Source organism: Vipera berus (genome assembly GCF_964194415.1).
Source record: "Vipera berus genome assembly, chromosome: 3".
In the NCBI taxonomy this organism is placed as follows: Eukaryota; Metazoa; Chordata; class Lepidosauria; order Squamata; family Viperidae; genus Vipera; species Vipera berus.
The window spans coordinates 193,496,268-193,520,437 of record NC_138204.1 but is presented as its reverse complement, the minus strand read 5'-3'; the positions used below and the strand labels follow the sequence as shown (position 1 = coordinate 193,520,437).

General features: G+C 37.8%; 1 protein-coding gene across 3 annotated transcripts in view; it reads right to left on the bottom strand.

Annotated features, from left to right (window-relative positions):
* VPS13B (vacuolar protein sorting 13 homolog B) overlaps window positions 1–24,170 on the bottom strand; it is a 354,623-nt gene that overhangs the window by 30,992 nt on the left and 299,461 nt on the right. For all 3 annotated transcript variants that reach the window (XM_081322737.1, XM_081322739.1, XM_081322738.1), the window contains exons 43-52: window positions 23,386–23,547; window positions 14,212–14,367; window positions 11,876–12,139; window positions 10,605–10,688; window positions 10,273–10,448; window positions 7,676–7,846; window positions 5,356–5,557; window positions 3,145–3,333; window positions 2,262–2,408; window positions 340–623 (exon numbers count right to left, since the gene is read on the bottom strand). In XM_081322737.1, the coding sequence (XP_081178863.1) occupies window positions 340–623; window positions 2,262–2,408; window positions 3,145–3,333; window positions 5,356–5,557; window positions 7,676–7,846; window positions 10,273–10,448; window positions 10,605–10,688; window positions 11,876–12,139; window positions 14,212–14,367; window positions 23,386–23,547 (1,835 nt within the window). The remainder of the gene's footprint in view (window positions 1–339; window positions 624–2,261; window positions 2,409–3,144; window positions 3,334–5,355; window positions 5,558–7,675; window positions 7,847–10,272; window positions 10,449–10,604; window positions 10,689–11,875; window positions 12,140–14,211; window positions 14,368–23,385; window positions 23,548–24,170) is intronic.

The window sequence follows — 24,170 nt, the reverse complement described above, 5'->3', positions numbered from 1 at the left end:
TCAGAAGCTGAACTCCATGATATCCCAAGAGTGCCATGCACAGGTGTAGGAAACCTACATGTGTAACCACAAAGAAGAACATTCTTGTTTTGCAGAATTGTGGTATTCTCTGGCTCACATTAACCGTGTCAGAAAAGATCTGTCCAGTAAAATATTATACATTTCCTTTTCCCCTTTCCTTTTCTTATTGGAAACACACAGTGAACGCATACTGTGAGAAAAATATATATTTACGTTTTCTAATAGCGTGAAGAGGGTTATATGAAAAGTACAATTGAATTTACAATATCAAACAGTTTCCACTTAAATGAAAGTTTCATTCGCATACAGTCTACATACCTGGTGCAGAATCCATTTTCATCTCTACTACCAAGAGGTACAGCTACGCTCTGCCTTGGGAATTCCTGTCTAATGACAGCTGGTAAGCTCCAGCATGGAATGTCAGGACCATTTGTGTTGTGTCTGAAGCTTAGCAACATATACTTCTGAATGGGAAGCTCCTCAGAAATGAATTGGCTCATGTCAGGCATCAAGTCCCAGTAAAGCACAGAACAAGCTTTGGCAGCATCTGACTCTGTAGCAGAACCAACACTAAATAGTCTGCTGTCTGGAGATGGTAAAAACTAGGAAACAAAAGGGCGAGAAAATTAAAAGGAATAGAGTACATAAGTATTATGAATGAATGAACCTTTATTGTCAAATTACAACCATGTATACATTGAGACTGGCTGAGCCTCCCTTCGTGCCCCCCCCCGCAACTCACAGTGGCAACAAACCCACCATCTTGTTACACCATGAGCTAATTGCACAACACACTGGCCGCGCAAGTCAATCACACATAAAATTATAAAATTATTTCCCAATCAAAAGCCTAACAGCCCATGGATAAAAGCTGTTCTTCAGCCTGTTGGTATGGCTAGCTATGCTCCTGTATCTCCTACCTGATGGTAGGAGAGTAAAGAGATACCGACCAGGGTGTGAGTCGTCGCTGAGAATTTTCCTCACTCTTCCAAGGCAGCGAGCCCTGGTGATGTCATCCAGTGGTGTCAGGGGACAGCCCACAATGTCTTGTGCTGTGCTCACTACCCTCTGTAATACTTTCCTATCTGCGGCTGTCAGGCCAGCATACCAAACCACAATACAGTATGAGAGGATGCTCTCTATAGTAGACTGGTAAAAGAAGGTCATTAGCCGTTGTTCTACCCTGTTCTTCTGCAAGACCCTGAGGAAGTGGAGTCTCTGTTGGGCCTTTCTGGCCACCTGGGTTATATTAACTTTCCAGGTAAGATCTTCACAGAGGTACACTCCCAGAAATTTAAAGGAGGAAACTCTCTCCACACAGCCCCCCCCCCCGATGTAAAGTGGAGCAGGTTCTTCTCTTTTCCTCCGGAAGTCTAGCACCATCTCTTTTGTCTTGCCGATGTTCAGGTGCAAATTGTTCTCTGAACACCATATGGATAGTTTTTGTACCTCCCCCCTGTATGCTGGAATATCTGACAAACTGGTATTGTAAACTTCTGAAGAATTTGCTATTCCATGTATAATAAAAGTTTTTGTCTTGGTCCTTCAATATTTGAATTTCATTATTCCAATGATGGAGAAATTGAGAGGAGAAGCACAGCAATACACAAGTTTCAGCAGTAGTTTGCAGCTCACAGAATTATTTTATTGAAAAACATTGTTTTGAATGAAATTGGGAAACACACCCCTTTCCTTAGTAAAAGAAAGAACCATTATGTTTTGCATAATGGCACTAGTGGATGCCTCAACTTCAATAAAAACCAAGACAAGTCATATAAAGTGCACTGAGGAATGCCACATGTTATTTATTTGGTTTCTAAGGAAGGGATTTATGAAAGGGTGGCATTCTGCATTTCCAAATGTATTTTACTCACATGTTTTGTATACAGAACTTGGGAAATGCTTATAAACTAACAGAGTTGTGTTGAGGTGCTGCATACTTTCAGGCTGTCGGCAGATGTACCCGCCTTATATGAAAGTGCTGTAACATAATTCTTAGAACTGGTCAATAGTTATTCCAGATTCTGTTACTCCTGTTTCAGCAGCTTTAAGTATCTAAAGAGAGCCAGGCAGAACTAATACTAGGACCTGGCAAACAATCATTTTTCATTTCCATGACTGAGTATATTATGGCATCTACCTTTTAACTGGAATAACTTAACTTTCTCCTGCTGTAAATTCCTCCTGCTTAGAGAAACAGCTTGAACATATATTAAAGAAATATGTAATCAAAGTTGTACCTCTTCCCCGAGCTGGGACTTCATAGCAGAGAACAGTGGCCAGACACTGATTTGGAATGGGGTGTTATTGACAATTATTGTCTTGTCTTCGATCTGTAGGATTTGAATACCACGTCGAACAATGGAAGAAATGCAGAACTGACACAACTGCAGAATAAAGTAATAGAAGGTTAGGCATATACAATTAATAATTTGTCCTCATGCTAGAAAAAAAAGTAGAAAAACACTCCTCTTGGAGAAAGATATATAAAAATGCCACCTTCTTCTGACATAGACTTCTTCTGGAATCTATTGAGCCATTTTTCTTAAGGTGTTCCCTTCATTAAGTTTAGAGAAACAGACATGGGAGGCTTCCCTGACAGGAAGTTCTCCATCTTTGTAACCTCACTGACACTTCTCCATTTCTTCATTACCTTCTACTACTTCATTTATTGCTCATAAGCAGGAACATCTTTGCTTAGCCACAACAGGAGAAAAAAATAGTAGTCCTCAGAACCATTCTTTGGGCCTTTTGCCACCTGCCTATACAGACAAACTAATGATAAAATGTGGAGCTTTTGATATTATCCTGTCTGCCAGGTCAGTTGAGAAATGGGATCTGATCTGCATAAATGGAGAATTTAGTTCTCCGTTCCTGGTTGTACTAAATGGCAGAACTAGAAACCAAATTATTTTCTTCTAATAGGCACAGGAGCAACAGTAAAGGCTTCCGTTCAAGTAAAAGTGCCTTCTTGGAAAAATTAATTACTATTAATTACTTAAAATTTGGCATATCTTTTTTAGCAATTTTTCAATGAGATATTTTTTAAAAAAACTTAATGGCAGACACATTTTTTCTACTTATTGCTTTTAAAGATTTGGATATAATTCTAGTAGGACTAACCTTTTGATGACCTGGAAAAGCTCCAAGTCTGATCTCTGCTTCCACAAATCCTTCTTCATCCAGTGTTACCACCTCCTCATTGTCACCATCCTTCCATTTTGGGGATGTCATGTTGTGAACGAGCTTAATGGCGACTGACTTGTGCACAGTATTACTGTTTGCCCAATATATTCCAATCTGAAAAGCTTCCTGAAATAGAATATTTGATTATCCTTCCATTTCTCAGTACTTCCATTTGATATTTATACACAGGGAGTTTCCAGACTTATATAATCCCAAATAAACTTTGCAAACGTTTTTACAGGACAGTCCTTCAGTATGATAAATATAAATATAAAATAAATAAAGATAAATATTTTATTTCTCCAATCTTGCCTTTACTAGGCTAAGCATACCCAACTCCTCCAGCTGTTCCTCAATAAGTTCTTATTTTAGACCACCTATCTTGACTGACCTTCTTTGGTTATGCTCTGATTTATTTCCTTAAATGCATATACAAAATGAAAGCAGTATTTTAAATATGTTCTAACTAAAGCATAATAGAAACGAAGGAAGATCTTGACACTTAAACTTTGTCCATGCAGCCTATTATGCTGCTTCCTTGTTGCCTCATGTTCAACTTCTGACCTACTAAAGCACCCAGATCACTTTCATGTCCACCACTGTCCAGTATTCATCTCTAATACTATACATGGGCCTTGGATTTTTTTTTCTGCCTAGATGAAGGTCTTTGTAAGTTTCTATCAACATTCATACTGCTAATTTTGAAACCCAGAATTATATTGCTTTCAAAGCTTCATTTTTTGTACCACACTATGTAAAGCTTTGTGCAATGGTGGAGCAGTGGGCTAATGCCTCCTTAAGTAACACCAGCTGCCTGCAATTAGTGCAGGTTCGCATCCCACCAGGCTCAAGGTTGACTCAGCCTTCCATCCTTCCGAGGTAGGTAAATGAGGACCCAGATTGTTGGGGGCAATTAAGCTGACTTTGTAATAATGCCGCTTGGGGGGTGTATGAAAGCCCTAATAAGCAGGCATATACATAGAATGAAGGCTACTGCTAAGCTTGTAAGCCGCCCTGAGTCTTCGGAGAAGGGCGGGATATAAATGGAATAAAAATAAAATAAAATAAAAATAAAATAAATAAACTTAGTATGATAAAACAGACCAAAATGTTTATATGCTGTAGAACAGAGGTCCCCAACCTTTTGGGCACCAGGGACCGGTTCCACGGAGAGAGGTTTTTCCACGGACCAGAGAGGGCGTGGTTTTATGTGTTGCCTGCCTCCCGTGGATGGGCTTTGCTTGTTTGTGTGGACCGGTTGCTGGCATGCCACGGACCGGGGGTTGGGGACCCCTGCTGTAGAAGAGACACTCAAGTAACTTCTACATCTCCTACCCAATTAAGTGTATGATTCACAGCTAAGACTAATTCTGTACATCCAAAGATATGGCTTAAAATTCTAAATAGAGAAGGCATCAGAGAGCCATGCACAAAAAGTTCAGTTAGAAATATTTTATATCAACAAATCAATCTGGCCTATACACATAATTAGAGATAGTTAAGTTATATTAAAGGTTTTAATCCTATTTGTTTAAGGAACATAAAGGAATAAATATAAAAATTGTGCTCATTTCAGAAATGATTCCTCAGAAAGACTTTGGAATTTGCACAAGTGCCGCACTTCTCTGGTATTAAAAAGTATGTGAAAATAGTATGTGAAAACTCCTAATGCTTTAAAAGTCACATAAACATTTATGAGGGAATTTATTAAACACAAAACCTGAAAAAATTGTGCTACTCTGATAAAATCAGGAATGTGCCATGCTTGTGTGAAATTTGAAACAATTCTGGAACATTTTCAAAGCATGCCAACATAGTAGCCCTGGCTGCTCAACTTCAAAACTCCCATAAAAATCCCTCACACTTCAAATAATGGAAGCTGTCACTGATCTTAAAAAGAGACTTCTCACTGTTTGTACCACATTATGAACAGAATTAACTGGATAGGTGGGCCAACTTTCTGCTGGAGAGTAAGCAGACAAATGCCCCCACTTGTTAGTTATGTGATTCTCTACTTCTGTAGCTACTAACAAAAACAAGATGCACTGTGCCCTATGTCATGGTTCAGCAAGATCTTGTGGCCGTTGATTTGACATGTCCCATTCTCATGAAATGAAAAGAAAACATTTTCAAGAATGGAAAGCCTGCCTGGAAGTTTGGCGGTATCATTGTTTTCCCAGTGGGAATCTGCAGAACAATCCTTTCTCCTTCAAATAGCCAAAGATCCCACTTGGACTGATTGATCAGCAGAGCCCACGGCAGGAGTTCTATCAGCAGCGTTTTCACACATGGCTTCCACACCGATAGCTTCACGCGCATTGGGCTATCCCACTGAGTGAGCTGTTCACTGCTGTTCCAAGGAACATATCAAAGGGGAGATAAAAAGAAAATGGTTAATTCATTGATTAAGTTTGCAGTTTATCATCCTAGCCATTCATAAAGCCTTGGTTACACTGTAGTGTTCCTGACGAGACGCATGATTCTGAAAAACAATCAAGACAAACCTGTCCCTGATTTAGGTTCTCTGCCTTAATTGAAATAGGCCTTTATTCAAAGATCAAAAAACAACTGAGATTTTGAAGTAATTGAATTAAAGATTTTCCTGGACAACACCTGGAAATGAGACTCTTGGCCATTTTCTTATTCTTGAAATGGTACATATGTTTTCTGCATATATGACTGTTGTTTTTAAAAAATGAATATTAAACCTCATCTTCCTCCTACCCCTATGTTGCCATGTGAAAAATTACCCTCTGCCATGGAATGCAGTTTAGGTTGGAAAGTTACAAAAGGAAAAGATTAGAGTCTCCTAGTTAGGAGGGAAATGCTGAATAGATACTGAAATATGTACGGGTTCAAGAAAATCCTCTTGATATCCCAACTACTTATTTCTAGGATTAATACAGATCCCTCAGATCCTCTATGTACATTTACATAGAGCCTAATGGCAAATCTATCTTCATTTACTTATTTTTTTAAGAAAGACATGGCTCCATTGCATAACTCTCCTAATCATCTCTGAAAACTGTAGTAAAAGTAGTCCTCGACTTACAACAGTTCACTTAGTGACTGTTCAAAGTTACAAATGCACTGGAAAAACTTATGACTGCAACCGCTGCAGCATTCCCAGGGTCACATGATCAAAATTCAGATGCTTGGCAACTGGTTCATATATATGATGCTTGCGGTGTCCCGGGGTTATGTGATCACCTTCTGCGACATTCTGATAAGCAAAGGCAGGTTCACTTAACAACTGGGTTGCTAACTTAACAATGGCAATTTCACTCAACAACTGTGGCAAGAAAAGTCGTAAAACGGGGCAAAACTCGCTTAACAAATTTCTCACTTAGCCTCATAAATTTTGGTCTCGATTGTGGTCATAAGTCAAGGACTACCTCTATGCAGGTAGGGCTGTGGTTATCACCAGACTTCCTTAGGTTGCTGTTGGATGCCTTGCAATCTGCCAGTCCAAGAGTAATACCCACCCTTTTCCACTTTTTAAATGTCCCACCACATCTATGATACCCCCCAGGTGTGTATATCAAAATGGGGTTGTGGCATCACCATTCTCATGGCCTCTTTGTACCTCTGAGGTATATTGTAGCACATACAAAAAGGCCTTTGATTTGTGATGGCACAGCTGACATCTTGCCTTTTTTGACCTCCCCCAGGCACTGATGATGATAGTTTTGTGTACTATGTGAATTCAAGGAAGGGCAGCCTCAACTGTCTCACAATTACAGAGTATGAAACAGATGGCTGGACTGAGCTGCCAGTTTCTTCTTTTGCCTATTGAACATTTTAGAAATAAACAAACATGAACAATACCTCAAACTAAACCAAACCAAAAGTCTATCTAGACAAATATTAAGTTTACAAGCACCTTTTGTCTGACTTAACTTTATTTTTTATTTCTCCTGAGGTGTAGAAGTTTTTATGTATTCATTCATGATTTCTGGTTATTATTACTACATTCTTACAATGATAATTGGTGAATTGGTACCAAAGTAACCTGTTTACTATTATTTGCTGAATTAGGGCTGTGAAGCAAATCTACTGGTAAAAATACTGCATTCCGTTTCTGCTCTGGTCTGCCCTTAGACCTTAAGGCTACCTTTCTTAGAATTAAATTACATATTCAACATGTCTTTTTGGAGCAACAGCAGTCATTTTGGTGAAGCAAGAGAGAGAGAGAGAGAGTAGTCTGGATTGTTGAGTGGAAGAGACATTCTAGCATTTTGGAAAGAGACCTTTCTCATCTCTGTTCTAGACATATGAGTGAGGGAGAATGGGACATTTAACATTGAAGGCACATTCATCCCCTCCCCTTCTTTCCTAAAGAAAACTAACCTGAATTATATAAAGTTCTTAAATGTGAGTTATTTGAAGATCACAAGTCACTTGCAAAGATATTTCTGCCATTGCAAGTAGAATAACTCCAAAAAGAAATAATAAAAAGGAAAAATACCTGGCAACATCCTTCCTTGTGTAAGGCCAGGCAGATTGAGGCAAGCTGCTGCTCCCATAAAAATCACTGAGTATTTCATGTATGGTGCCATTTGTATTCAATTTGGTGGCTATCTGTTTAATAAGTGCTGTTGAGATAGGCACTGCACATTCGGAGGGATTATCTTCTTCCCTGCCATATGCATAAAAAAATACAAAAGATGTGGTATTCATTGCATGAATTTATTAAGAAAGCAACTGTCAAACTTTTGGCAGCTACCTGAGTGCTAAACGATTTTTCCAAACATGAAAATCCCAAGGGTCTTCCTTAACAAATTTATTAAGATGAAAATAGTAGTGTCATTATTATAATCACTGACCTAGCACTTTATTCAATATCTGCAAAAAAAATTAGAAAACTCAAATACAGCCACGTTCTAGATCAGACATCTTAAACACAAGGCCCGGGGGCTGGATCTGGCCTGCAAAGTGGTTTCATGTGCCCTGTGAACCCACCCTGGAAACAGTGAGGGAATGGCCCCCACTGCTTTGGCCCTGGCCCAGGCCGGCCGGGAGCCAATATACAATTTCGTGGTGGCCATCTATGCTGAAACACATTCAGTCTTAGCTCCACAAGGCCATCTGGAAACAGCGAGGGATCAGCCCCTGCTGCATCGGCCCCACCCACTGGGTGTGCGCTGGGGAGGTATCACCCTTTGTGAGGAATGAAGAAATGCACCATTGCCTGGAAGTGGCCAGCACATGGCCCTCCCTACTTTGGGCAGGCTAGAGGCTGGGCAGCATTGCGGTTGTCTTCAGATTCATGCCACCTGGCTCAGCCTCTCAGCACTGTGAGGAGAGCACCCCGCTGCCTCCAAAACCAGGCAGGCTGGGGGCTGGGCAGAATTGTGCAGGTAACATCAACTCTCATGCTGCTCATGACATCCCTTCCCCCAGAGCCCACCAAGCCGGATAAGTGAAGTAGGCGAGGGCCATGTGCTGGCCACTTCCAGGTGATGGTGCATTTCTTCATTCCTCACAAAGGATGACACTTCCCCAGCTGTGTTTCTTGCTGTTTTTCTCCCTCCCTCATCTCAAATATTTTCCCACCACTTGAAGGAAGGAAGGAAGAAAGGAAGGAAGGAGAGGGAGGGTCCGAGGGAAGTCCTGCCTTAGTCCTTCCCTGCTGCCCTTTCACCATCCTCTTGCCCCCTCCTCCTGGCCTATCCTGGGGGTTCTCCCATCCTATTGCTAAGGAAACTTTGGATACAAAGACAGGTCTCCTCACATGGAGAGAGAGTGGGCCTCCCTCTTGACTTTACCCTTGTACCCATCATGAGCAACCTGGCTAAGGAGAGCAAGCATAGCAGCAGCAGCCTTGAGGAGGTAAGTGCAGCTGGGCACCCCCTTGGCTGGGCTTACTCTCATGGCTGCTTGAGGGCTGGGCTGAACATTTGACCTCCGCGCCACCGTCCAGGCCCCCTCCCCGCATGGCCTGAGAGGAACAGTGACACTCCTCCAGTGGACCATGCCTTGGCATTTGCCCCGGTCCCATCTCCTTCTGCCAGAGACCCTCAGATCTGTCCCACTCCTGCCCAGTCCCCCATAGGTATCCTTGACGCGAATGATGTAGAGCTGGCCATGCCCACCCTGTAGGCCACATGCACTCCAGCCACGCCCACCCAGTAGGCCATGCCCACCCTGGCCACACCCACCCGGCCCCCTGAGGGCAACCACAATGTTGATGCGACCCTCAATGAAATTGAGTTTGACACCCCTGTTCTAGGTGGAAATAAAATGGTTCATGCTATAAAACTTTATAAATACAAATAGCATAATATTAAAAAAATAATATTTAAAATTGATTAAATATAAAAGTATATTGTGAATAAAATATTAAAATACTGAATTTTGGGAGGAAACCATATGCTGATGACAAATAATATTTATACATGCACATTAAGATGGAGATTTTCTGAGTTATTTGCTCATAGCCTCATATTACACTGAAGAGTAGGCTGACGTCTTTTGGGTAAAGGGGAAGTCTACAACACTGGATTTTTTTATCCAATAGTTCTTTGGATCTTCATCAGTCCAAAACCTTAGACTGCTTAAATAGCTATCTATGCTCTAAACAGTTGTTTCTAATTTGTGGTGATTCTACAAAATGCATGAGATCTGTGCTTCACACTTCAAAATAAAACTAAAATATTTTCTTAAAAAAAGATTGCCATGAAGTTGCTAGATTTTGTTATATTTTGTCAGGGAGACTGAAATCCCACAGGACTTTGGTGAGAACAATGATATTTGATCAGATTTGGTAATGTGAGTAAAATTCTGGGCATTATGTCTTTCTATATTAATTATTTTTATTTAATTTTAGAGTCCTGTGGGTACTGGTTGGGGGCGTGGCAGGTATGGTATTGTCAACCTTTAGTTTATGTTAAGGTCTCAAAAGTTACCAATAACAATTTGGTGATCCTTATAAAGCAAACAGTTGGGAACTACTGCTCCAAATTTCCATTACTTATATGAAATTGGGATAATGCTAATGAAATTTTGTATGAAATTATAAAAAGTAACTTTTAAATCTAACATATTTAGGAAAAAAAAATTTACCTGGCTTGGAAGGTTAAGTGATGGATTAGATCTGGTTCTATATTTTGCAGAGTTTTTTCTTGTCCCTTTCCAGGAATTAACTGCATTTCACTCAGACCCAGGTTTCTTTTCTCTAAATGTATGATGATGGGATCTGGAAGATGGCTCCTTATGATAAAAAGAGGACTGAAAACAATCTACAAAAGTAAAAGAGCAGAGTAATATTGGATGCAGTGTTCCAACTCAACATTCCATTATAACAAACTGTCAATAAATCTCTGTTTTAGGGTCAAACTGACCCTATTCAGAACAGGAAGAGTAAGATCAATTTGCACAAGGGGGAAGGTACTCACAATTCGTTGCTGGACTTGTGTCTGTGCCTCTAACGTCAAAACCATGCACCATACATAAATAATAGAACTATTTGATGATGGCACCTGCAGTGAAGGAAAATATATTTATAGAGGTTAATATAAATAACCACAACCAAACAGACTACAAAGCAGAAAGATCATTTTCAGCAGACATACAAATTGTTATATGTAAAGAATGCCTGTTTAGAGTCCAACTAACATTAGAGAAATGGAAGAGGCTATTTAGGCCTTCAACTGCAAGCCTTTGCTGAGTTCAGGAATCTAAACTAAAGCATCTGTGGCTGATATCGCTTTAGATAGCAGAGGTGGACCTTTCTTTTTTTCCAGTCGCAATACATTGGCAATTCATATTTCATTTATAATCAATTATTTTTAATCAATTATTGTTTAAATATCTTTTTTTCTGTTACCAAGGCAAATATTTCTCATTCTATATCCAGATATTTAATTTCTGTTTCCTAAACAAATAAACTTATATTGGTTTCTGTTACAATTGTTCATTTTTGTCAGCTCATTTGTCTAGCTTAAAAATGGTTCACATTGTTTCAAATTCCTTAAAGATTTATTATCTGTTGTATAATCTTTGCAGGTATAAACGTCCCAGATGGATTAGTTTGTAATTCTTTGGATTCTTTTTTCACTCTTTTTGATAATAGGGATAATATTTGATCATTTTTCATGCAAGAATAGCATAATTCTTCCAATTATGTGGCATTTCAACAGTTCTTTAGGATTTCTCAAAGACAATACATAAAAAAAATTGCCAAAGACCATCAAGATCCCTTAGCTCTGAAGATTTAAACTAACTGAAAGTAGGATATTCCTTGACAAAATTTCTGTCAATCTCAAGTTTCAGTCCAGTGCCTTTAATTCACAATTGCCTGAGGTAACACAACCACCAGTTAGAAAAGACTAAGCAACAAGAAGAGTGAATTTGCTCTAACCTTCCTCTGTTGCCTATTAGCATTTTACTTTCTTCACTAAGAAAAAGAATTATTTTGTCTTTATTTGCAACAGAATACAATTTTTAATTAGCTTTCCTGAGGCCATCTCTATTTGTGTTCAGACTGGAAATGGCAGCAGGCACACTATTAGTAAGTAAATAGGATTTTGAAAAAAACATATATAGGAATTAACTCATTTGGACTGGGATATTTATGGGTTGGGGAGAGAAAGAAGGAAACATTAAGCAATTTGATTCTCAATTTGACTCTTTCAATCCCCCCCTCCCCCAATATTTGTTTCCATACCTGGATGACTGTGCTATATTCTGTCAGCACTGACTCAAGTGACACGTCTCTTGACCAATCTTCATCCCCTTTAGCTTTTACACTCAATTCTGTCAACTCATTATTTTCTAGAACATATGATGGCAGTTTCTGCTTGGGTTCAAGGCAATCAAAGTGTTCTTTCACAACAGCCTGTCCATCAAGCCCAATATAATGTTGAACAACTTTCAATTCAATGCTTTCAGATAAGTAACTACATACAATTTGTCTTCCACAAATGATTATCTAGATTAAAAAAAATATACAGACAACATAGAAGAGTGTTACATATGAATCAGTTCACAGATCGAAAGCTAAAATGCACCTTGAACATACATTTACATATAGCAGAGTTCCCCAACCTTTCCAGCTTTGGGGACCAGCAGAGGGGAGGGGATGGTTCCACGTGAGCGACAGGCAAGCACATGCAATTCCATTTCCACAAGCAGTAGGTACGGGTGTCCATCACTTGCACAAATGGAGCTGCATATGTGGGCACCTGCCACTTCTGTGGTCTGGTTTCGAATGGGCTGCAGCCTGGTACTGGGTCATGGTCTGGGGGTTGGGGACCCCTGCATTATAAAAAGATGCTTGTAGAAAGACAAGAATGCTCAGATGTGATTACCTTGGCCAGTGAACCAATGTTTAATACTGTACTGAAATCAAGCATTTTATCCACATATTCTGATACGATTTGAAATTTTCTTTTCCATGTTGAGCTTTGAGAAATACATAACATATTCTCAAATATCTTTCCTGTGTTATCTGAATTGGGATACTCTATTTTAAATACTGACTTAAAAATCAAGGTAGGTGAAGAGAGTTATCAGTGTAATTTTTTTTAAAAAAGAACAGACTTATTTCTACAGTTCAAAACTGAAAAGAAAAATCATGTAAAACTAAACAAGCTTCTCTGTGGGCTGGCAAGAGTTACCCAAGCCTTGATTTCATCTTATCTAGAATGCAGCAATATGCTCAGAAATGTGTTGCCCATGAAGACTACCAATAGGTTTTAATCAATGAAAGTTGCTACCTGTGATCATATCGTACAATGAAATTCCTGCTCTGGCCGACACCTGTTTCCAGGTCTGAATAGAAGTTGTTATCCTTAATCTTTGAAACCATAAACTGCCTAGGCTATTGCTATCAGAGAGGCCACTTACCGTGTTATGAATTGTCATTTGTTTTATATGCTCAGCAGGCACAGAGTCTGCAGACATTCATGTGCTGTTGCTGTGTTTTACTCAAATGGAAGCTGGTGTTTTCCCTTTGCCACACAATTTTAGTAATACCTGTACTATATTTTAAATTGGGTTGTTAATTAGTTTGTTTTTAGTAGTAGTATTTTATGGCATAGTTGGCTGTATTACTGTTGAAATTATGATCAATGTAGAAAATCACTTTACATAAGAGTAACTAAAGGCAGGGAGGGGGGCAGAGTGTCCAGGATTTTCCAAGAGGTAGTATTATGAATGCATCACAAGTAGTTCTCGACTTACAATAGTTTGTATAGTGACTGTTCGAAGTTACGACGACACTGAAAAAAGTGACTTATGACCATTTTTCACAGTTGCAATCATTGCAACATCCCGGTGGGCATTTGTTCAAAATTTAGATGCTTGGCAACTGACTCATATTTATGACAGTTGCAGGGTCCTGGGATCATGTGATGACCTTTTGTAATCTTCTGACAAGCAAAGCCAATGGGGAATGCAGATTGACTTAACAACTATGTTACTGACAACTGCAGTGATTCTCTAAACAACCGTGGCAAGAAAGGTCATAAAATGAGGCAAAACTCACTTAACAAATGTCTTACCTAGCAACAGAAATTTGGGGCTCAGTTATGGTTGTAAGTCGAGAACTACCAGTAGTCCTAATGAACAAACTGAACCTGCCAAAACGGATAGATTTCCTATGGTTTACTATGAGTCTTGTTTTCAGAACTAATGCCTCTATTAAACCTCTCACAGAAAGAGAAAAAGGATGATAAGAGAGAAAGACGCTTGGTGATTATGTCTGAACTGAAAGCATGAAAGCATCTGTTGCTATTGTGGTTATTACATGATTACATAAGCATGATTATGGCTAACAGCTTCCCTAGACCAGCGTTTCCCAACCTTAGGAACTTGAAGATGCGTGGACTTCAACTCCCAGAATTCCCCAGCCAGCTATGCTGGCTGGGGAATTCTGGGAGTTGAAGTCCACGCATCTTCAAGTTCCTAAGGTTGGGAAACGCTGCCCTAGACAATATGATGGGAAAAGAATCCTATCTAGAAATGCTCATGTATTGCATGCAAACCTTTTTTTTTACTTACTTGTTTTTGTATCCCACTGAGCTGCTGAATCTTGATAATAAGCGAAGCTGTCCTTCCCTTATACTGAATAGTTCTGATAAATGCTCCTGCATTATCTACACTAAATGGCTCAGACCACCGCCAGTTTCCCCAACCTTCAATACAAATATGTAGCAGCTGAAAAGAATAAAAAACAAACAAAGCAGAAATAAACAATAAACATGTTAACTGATGACCCATAATAACCAGTTAACTTTATGGCAAGTAACAAGTTTTATTGCTGAAAAGGTTCTCATTACGAGAACTGAAAATGTCTATTACCTTTCACTGGAAAAATAAACAAGCTGCATGACCCATGTAATCTAGCATTCGAGGACATCATAAGTCTTGATAATCATGTGTTTTATATTCCAGAAAGTAAATAAACTTCCAGTTTTGAAAAGAGAATTTCGAAGCACGTTAGCCTATTTTATCAGAGGCTAAGTTTTAAATGAGGGAAACAGCCTGCCATACAGTTATTTATGATGAGACCCCTTTCTCTAGTCTAGCCCAAAGAAGGTTACCAAGTTGATGTGTTGTGAATACTAAAAACACAAATAAAACCAAGGCCCCAGAAGGAGATAACAAACCCTCTACTTACAGCTTGAGGACAATGAACCAAGGCTAATGGAGATAACATTTTGAAATTATGCTTTCCATCCAGTGAAGGATGACACTGACCTTTAAAAAGGAGGCACAATAGCAATGTCTATATGTTGCAACCCAGTAACTTGCTGGCAATTTTTGGTCTCTTCAGCAGAAAACTGAATATAAAATAAACACGTCCAGTACAGTGGGTGGCTTTTGAATGACAAGCGCTAGACCTTGATTACTAACACAAATATACAAGATAATAAGTACCCTGAAGGGGAAAAATCATTCTCTGAAACAACTTTGATATTTAAATCTTAGAACCAAACAGAGAAATAGAATTTCTGTGGCCAAAACCAAAATGATATATAAACAAAATACAAGGAATAAGAGTTTGGAGAAAGGTAGCAAGAAAGACAAAATGGAGAATGATATATAAAAACTATTCTATTATGGTGCATCACTAAAAAATAAAATGTTCTGAATTAAGATATATTATTATCTCAGGCACTAAGCTAAAATAGTTGGAGCCCCTCAAGCATAGGGCATTTATAAGACATTGACTAGTTTCTGCCATCTTGTTACTGTTTACTGTTAGGTAGATTTGTGATTTGTTTTTGTGCTGAGAACCTCCTTGAGTGGATTGCAATTGGATGGCATCTAAGTAAAACACAATGCAATGTTATGCAATACAATACAGTGCAGAATATACCGGTATCTAGCCTGAATGTAGACTATTTGTGTTGGAGAATCTTTCCCACCTTGTATAAACAACTACCTCATTAATGAGCATTGCCAATTAATCTGCTGTCAGTTTTCAACTGGAAGTTTTCAATTTTTAGTTTTCAACAAAAAGTTGCTATCTTTTCTAACTTTATGTCACAAAAATTATTTGCATCTGGCTTCCCATGAAACTTGCAGTTGGCTGTCACTGTGGCTCTGCATTGGGAAGATGATTCAAATTATCTTCATATTTACATTCCAGTTTGGGGCTTTGGGTAATACTATGATTTCTTGGCCACATGTGATCATCATGTTAAATAGTAATTTGGTGGCATATCTGGTGCAAACAACTAAAATGGCTCTGAGGCTTAGGTCAAGAGATTTCTTTAGCACATGGCTACATGTCAGATATTCTGGCATAAAACTGATATACCGAAAGCACCGTTTGCATGCTCCCTCTTCCCCTTTTACTGCAGCCATCTTGGATGATGCACAAAATGCATTGATTTATGCTTTAGAAACTGATCAAGCCTCACAGTAATCCTGTATAATTAAGTTACTGCTTCTGGATATGTTGCAGTTGCTTCCATCCTCTCAGTATATGAATGTGTGGAATTTAGCCAGGCCCTTCCTGATGCTATTAGGTAACATTTCAAAGGTATGTATTCATGTGTAATATTGTATATAGGGAGTCTTTGTAGGACTGAGTTTGGGTACATTCTTTTAAAATGCTGATATCTGTGTTTTCTTCCCTACACCATTATTAATTTTTTTAAAAAACATATAGAAACAGTGCAAAACAACCAAGCCAGAACACCTCACAGAAGTAGTTCTGGATTTTTGTTGGTTTTTATCTGTTCATGCTGAATCTACTTAGTGAACTATCAACCTATTTGCTACATACAATATATAACATGGTAACACCAGGATTTCTAATCATAATTTGAATAGACCACAGGGATCGAATCAGCACATAAGACTAAGTCATGATGAATGAGCAAAATAAATAAAATTATGGGATAGTGTTGGTCATCAGCATGATGGCTTTGTTTGACAGCATGCAGAATTCTGAAGTGACACAGTCTTTTACAACACTTAAATCTATGATAGATTAAGATAAAATTAATGGAGTTTGGTCAGATATCTTCCTCTGGAACCAGCTGCCTGTGGAGCTCAGAACTGCCCCTGACCTACGCTCATTCCGCCGAGACCTGAAGACTTGGCTCTTTGAGCTCTCTGACCCAGGCTGAGAATTTTATATGGGGTTTTATTTTCAGGGATAATTTAATCTTTTATTTGTCTTTTAACTTGTATTTTATATTGGTATGATTTTAAAATGCCCTGTAAACCGCCCTGAGTCCTCCAGGAAAGGGCGATATATAAAAACTAATAAAATAAATAAATAAATAAATAAATAATTGTAAAAGTTAAAAGAAACCCAGATGTTAGTGAAAAAGTAGATGGTTTGAAATTAGGAAAGTTCAAGAAATTCAGGAAACTCAATGGACAATGAAAAAAATAACTGGATTAAAAAAGAAGGCACAGGTGTCAAACTCGATCGCGTCATGTAACATATAACGCATCCTCGGGCCACCAATCTGACACCTCTGCTCTAGATACACCAAGCAGAATGATAGAAGGCACAGATAAAGAAGAAGAAATTCTGATTAGTGGTATCTTTACAAATATTCTGCTCAATATTTTTGTGAATCCCAACTTCAACAGTCATGAAATTCTTTTTTGTATTAATCCTCTCAACATAAACTGGAAGAATTAACTCAATTACATCATATATTAATAATCAGGAAAAACTGTATAATTCATGTGTTTTCTCTTTAAAAGGGGATTGTCTGTTTAGCTACAAAGTCTCAGATAAGAAGCCCAAATCGCCAAACATTTGGATTCCATAGTACCATTTTCTTTGGTCCTTTAGCACAGAAGAATGGGATATTTAATGTAGATAATTCCCAGAACAGCTTAAACTGCTGAAAGGCTGCCATCCACTACATGAAAAAATAACCTTTTTAGATTGGATCACTAACTGCTATGCTAGTACAATGTCAAGAAGTTCTTATTTTTGCTTTGCAGTTAAAAATATCTGGTAGAAATATTTACAATAAACTTGCCAAATTAAGAAACATATCACAAATTCCATTTGCAGTTTATTTTTGGTCTTGGTTATAGAATGAACTACAGTTTATCCTTATTAATTTAATTTGAATTACCTTTAAGGTTTCTATTCTATACTATTGTATTTAATTTTGAACAAAGTTGAACAAAATTGTTTATGGACTACTATTGGGAATCATGTATACCATTAATGACAGCTAATTTTGCAATCCAGAAAGCATGTGACTAAGGACCAGGTAGCAATTTGAAATGTTTCATAAAAGGAGGCAAACTAATAGCACCAAATTAGGAATCCAGGCCATATGTTGCTGTTACATTAAAAATTCTGGTAGCAGAGTGGTAAAATAAAGCATGAGAAGAAAGAGACAGTGAGGATTCCACAGAATGGAAAAAAATAAATAGGAGAGAAATAAAGCTAATAGTAATTTAATCAATACTGTGTTTAAAACAGAAAAAAATGAGAACCTTGATAAAATCAACTAATACAGTAATCCTTAAAGGTTTGTAAACTCATTTGAATTTGTGTCATTTCTTGAACAAGAATGTTTTGAATTCATTTATTTAATTGGGGTCATATTTATGCAGAAATATTGAAAATTCAAAAACGTTCACAAACTTAAGTACCCCTGTAATATAAATTGTTATAAATCTGAGAAGAAAAAGGGTTTAGGATAGCACCTCTTCCTATAAAACAGAGGTCTACCTAAGAGAATTTCTGTGAGGTCCATACCCAAAAGTTATTGACTAACTCATACAATTCAAACTGTGCTTACTGAAGCCTCCAGATGTGATGGATTTCAAACCCAGAATTCCCAGCCAATATGGGCTAGTGATGTGGAATTTTCCATAGTGTAGTTGGTGTTCAAAGTATTTGGAGGCTATCAGTATAGAAACACTTGGCATAGTGCATTTTTTTTCTTTCTAACAAGTGGCATGCTTACATGCTCTCCAAGAGCAGTGGTGGCGCACTCGTTATAATGCAGTATTGCTGGCTAACTGCCCACAGCCAGGAGATCGATTCTGACAGACTCAAGGTTGACTCAACCATTCATCCTTCCGAGATCAGTAAAATGAGGAGCCAGATTGTTGAGGGCAATATGCTGATATTTGTAAACCGCTCAGAGAGTGCTGTAAAGCACTACGGAGCAGCATGTAAGTGTAAATGCTGTTGCTCTTTCTCTTAACTGCATTACGATTTCCAGAAGCAAGAAGGCAGTGTACTTTATAGTTTTATGCACCAGTATGAAGATGAGCAGAATCATGTACTGCTAATCCTTAACTTACAACTCTAATGGAGCCTACCCATTACACTTGTAAGTTATGACAATAGTAAAACAGATCATCATGTGACCTGCCCAATTTTATGACCTTTTGTTGCAGTGGCTCTTAAGTGAACCCATTGTTCACTTAACCATGCAAGAAATTGGAATCAGAGTTATTCAAAGAAGTACACGTTTATTCTATGATACCTCTACAAGAATCTGAACTACTAATGGTTAAGGCAAATTGGCTATAGACAAGAGACAACAGAATTCAAGCAGGGCTGGACTCAGATCTCTTGTGGGCTTGAACAGACTCCAAACTGATGATGTGCTTGACCCCTCCCTTAGTCTCAGCTTGGTCATATCCTACAGTGCTTTTGCCAAATACCAGAAGTAAACATTTTTCAGCAAAAATATAGTAAATCAAGGTCACATGACCATGGGACACTATAAACAGCCATAATTGTGGGCTGGTTGCTCAGCAGCCAAAATGTGGTCATGTGACCATAGGCAGGAATGGGGCCATTGGAATTGGGTTGAAAGACTTTTTGAGGGGTCTGTCATAACTTTGACACTAAGTGACCAGTCATAAGTTGAGGACTACCTGGACTCAAGAAATATCTTGAATATCAAGGACATCTGAACAAGTGAGGATCTCAAATCATGAAAGAAGTGTGGTAAATATATTTTCTGCTAGAGAAGTACAGTTTGAACAAAATGCAGTGAGATGTTTAGAGGATAAGCATAAAAATAAAGAGAAAATAATAATTTGGAGAATTATCTTTTTAACCATATGTACTCAATAAGATGTGCAGCTGTTTTCCAAAATATGGGAATCTAAAATTCTATCTTCTATTTATTGATGTTTTTAAGTAGCTATTAAATAAAGGGTTTACTTCCAAATCCCATAATTTGATTCTTTTACCAAATTTACATCTGAAACAAATATGTCTTGAGGTTTTAGCTATATACCACTGAGGCAAAACCAAAGGAATTTTAAGCCTCTTTTTATTTATTTTTATTATGTACTTTAAATGGGCAATTACAATACTTCTTCTCAACTATAATCAGCAAAATAACAATTAAGTCTCTAAATGATGCAAATGCTAATGAAATCCAATTCTTTGAAAACTATTCATTTTCATTGAAAGAACTGCTTTGCCATACTTAAAAAAACATTTTTGCAAAGGTTAAATAAAATATTTTATGGCAATTGCTGCTGCTTAGTGCCTCTGTAACAAGAAACACGAGACACAGGTTTTCCTTCCCAATAAGGGAGTGTGGTATTTGAGACCTGATCCTAACTCATTTTATTCCCAAGTGTGAGTTGAACAAGTCAAATATGAACTAATGCCTAGAGGAAAGTTTCTGACTCCAAAATATGGATTATTTCATATTTCACATTTATCTTAAAATCTGCTCCCAGAGTTCTTAAAATTCACTAACTTGGCAAGATGAGAATTATCATGAGGAATGAAATAGCTTCAAAACGATGAAATCATCTCATATTCCATTAAACTGACACTTGCATGGTTTGTCCACAGTTGGGCACTATTCTGACCTCCAGATAATAAGTTCCTCAAAAAAAAAAAAGTCCAGCAGCAAACGAGTTTCGAACATACCACAACATAATAGGTCCACATTGAAGTCCTAATGAATTTGTATTAATTCTGCATACTTACAAGCAAATACCATGGAAAAATTAACAGATTAAGGATTAAAACAAGAACTTTGCTCTTCTGGTCCCCCAGGTAACAAGCTATTCTTACAAACTACCTTTTTAAAATATCCACACAAATTACATGATGCAGGGGCAGCTTAGAAGAAAAGAGAGGACTGTATTGAACCAAATTCCGACATTTCCCAGTGGATCACTTCCACTTCTCAATTTTGATGTCAAGGGAGGAGTAATAAAATATCAACAGAACAATAATAACATGGAATATTACAAAGCTCATTAATTTAATAATGACCAGAATCTTGGGTTTCAGACAGCCAGGCATTGTAGAGCTATTGATGATAAGAGAATGCTTCATTGCTGTTTGGCTTTTCTTTCCTTGTGGCCTCAACCAAATGTGTGCTAGGAAGGAGTCCATGGGAGTATCCCAAGGAAGAAATGCTCCCCAGAAAGAAGTTATGTAAGGGGCTCTTACCATTTCCAGCTGGATCCCTCCCCCTCTGTCCCTGTTCACTTTGCCTAGAAGAGAAAGGTAACTGTAGCTGCAGGAAGAGGAGAATCTATTCCAAAGTTACGAATGCCCTCTGGAAAACTCAGGAAAACAGTACAGTTTCTCCCCTCCAATTATGTTATTTGTTTAGCAAGAAACTTCAACAAATTGGTCTTCTTTAAAGTATTTTAAAATATCCTCTGTTCTGTTACTATTTTGCCTCTGAAATCTTCTATTGTTTCATTTTACATCACTAGCTTGTGCAGTTAACTTTTATTATTGAGGAGTGGGCATCTCATAGTCACACAGAGAATAAAAGTAACAACATTCTAAAATAATAATATGCAGCAATCTCTGAATACTCAGCGATACTTCCAGACAAGGATGCTTTAACAATGCCCAATCAGGGATGTCTATATTTCATTGCTTGTGGAAGAACTGCCCTTCCAGGTTTTTTAAACAAGCCAAATAACATTCTGCAGTTAGCTGGGCAATCTTACTTCCTGAAGTTCTAAATGTTGGCAGAAAGACAAGTAGAAAAGTTATGATGCTCACTATGTTGAGATAAAAGGGTTAAAAACTCCCAATCATGATTGGCTCTGTTTTACTGCAGTTTAAAAAGAGACAGAAACAGCTATAAAAACTATGCTATTTCAAAGGGAAAAGATTAATGTGAAAACATTGCTTCCACAGAAGCAAAAAGCATAGAGGAAAAATAGAGAGTTATCAATTATACTGGTCATAACTTGCCAATCCCATCCCCAGGACCTTAAATTGCTTTCTATAATGCATAATCTATAGCAGAGTAAATGTCAAAGCTCCTCTCCTTTGGCTTTTTAAAAAGTTAATGAGTGAATTCAGCGTGGTTATTCCACAGTAAATATATACTAAGTGCAGGTTCCTGTGATCGACCTTAGCTGCTCAATTAACCTGCACTCAATTTACAGATCACAGAAATCATTTTCTCTATGATATGCTACATTTCTTCTTGCTAAGGAAGACCTCTTCCTACTAAGGAAGAGGGGGGAAAAAACCAGATAATGGTTCTCCCCAAATTATCTTATTTTCTCACTACTTTTTCCCCAAGTACAAGTGATGACTGTGTACAACATATGGCACTACCAAGACTTCTTTCAAGAGTGCCCAGCCCAGATTATTCTGGAAAATCTGCATGATCAGCAGCGGTAAAGCAATATAAGAAATTGTCCTTCAATCTCCAAGTTGCTGTTGCCAGCTATGATCTCAAAATGTTATAGTCATAATCTAATTTTCCACAGTCGAATCCCCTTCTTGCTTATGTTCAACAGCAAACAGCACACTATGTATCTGTTTGTTATTTTTGCCTAAAGCATATACATAAAAATAAAATACTAGAAATGATTGAATTTTTTTAGAATCTCTTTTTACTATCATTAGAATCTCCTTACTGTAAAATCCAAGCTTTTATGAAGAAACTGATTTATGAAAAACACGAAGTTGTTTGCTCTGTTGAACCAACACAAGGTTTTTCACTGCAGTTCTGTGCATACATGCACTATGCACGTACCCCAACTCCGTGAAAGCTTATGCAGCTTAAGCATATATATGTAAATAGAGAGGAAAATTTCTCTTCACAAATAAATGTTGAGGAATATGGATATTTATGAATTCCCTCAATATGCTTGGGTTATCATCAAGGATATCCTTCTCCAAGATCCCTATTTCTGGTTCATTGCTCAGCTTTTGGACTGTCATTTTCAAATTGTCTTTATTGACTACTGTCTATTGTATTGTCTTTTGTCAACAGAAGATTTGTGCTCACACTGTTAGGATTAACATCCCAAAAGCTGAAGATGTTTGCTTTCTCTCAAGCCCAATGAATTATTTATATGCTTTCATACAGAAGCCTGAAGTCCTTTTTCTTTTTTCATTGGACCGTGTGTGAGTGCAGAGCACTGTTTCTCAGTCTTGGCAACGTTAAAATGTGTGGACTTTAACTCACAGAATGCTGGCTGGGGAATTCTGGGAGTTGAAGTCCACACATCTTAAAAGTTGCCAAGATTGAGAAACACTGCTATACAGCTGCAAACCTGAATGAAATATAAACATTTCTGGGTTTGCTCATCCTTTTTGTTTATCTCTTCTGTCTTGTAGTTTAAGAATGGATCTTCAGCTGAAATCTGGAAAACTAAAGATAGGAGAATGCATGAATTTCCCCCCCTTCAAAAATTTAAATTCAATTATTTCAACACTTTCCATTTTTAACAACCACTGCAAGTATTGCACTTGTATGACATACATACCTGTGGGGACTTGTGAGAGCGCCAACTATATTGGTGACTGTGAAGGCTCTCCAGCAAAACATTTTCATCTGTGTCTACCTGGCCAAACCGCAGTGTCTCCTGTGTGTCATTACAGATTACAAAGTGGCTAAAGACTAGCTGTTCTGCCTCAGGGCATTGATTCTGAAAGAAAAAGAATAGAAAACCAAAAATAAGCTTCAGATTAATTCCAGGATGTTTGGCAACTATCTGCCTAGTGGTGAGAGTTTTTGAGTCTTCACTAGCATAAGCTTTCCTACAAAGCATTCTTTCCTCATAACAACAAAACAAGGGAAATGCAGTTTTTAAAATATTATATATGTGTTATACCTACGTTCCATAGTTATACTAATATAAGTGAAGGTCCCATTAGAGTTTTTAATATTTTAGGAAAAACACCTTAGCTAAAGTTTTAAACTAATCAATCCTTCTGAACTGGTTTTAAACATTATTGTAGTGTCCATTCAGTTTTCCGAATGCTCAAGCAATTCAGATTTGTTTTGTGACAGGCTAAAATAAAAGGGCTTAATAACTTTTTAATGATAATAAAGTAGTTACCATTCTCAAACTTATATAAAGGCTGGTTGATATTCTCTTCTATTGCAAGGCTACTGTAGCCAAATACTTTTTTGAGGGGAGGGAGAATCACTATTTTTCTTTTAAAGTAATTGCATGAACAACAGTCGAAGGATGAAGACTTCCTTTATGCTTGAGGACAAATCTATGAATGTTCAATTGAACATTCAGAAATGCTTCTGTATCTGGGA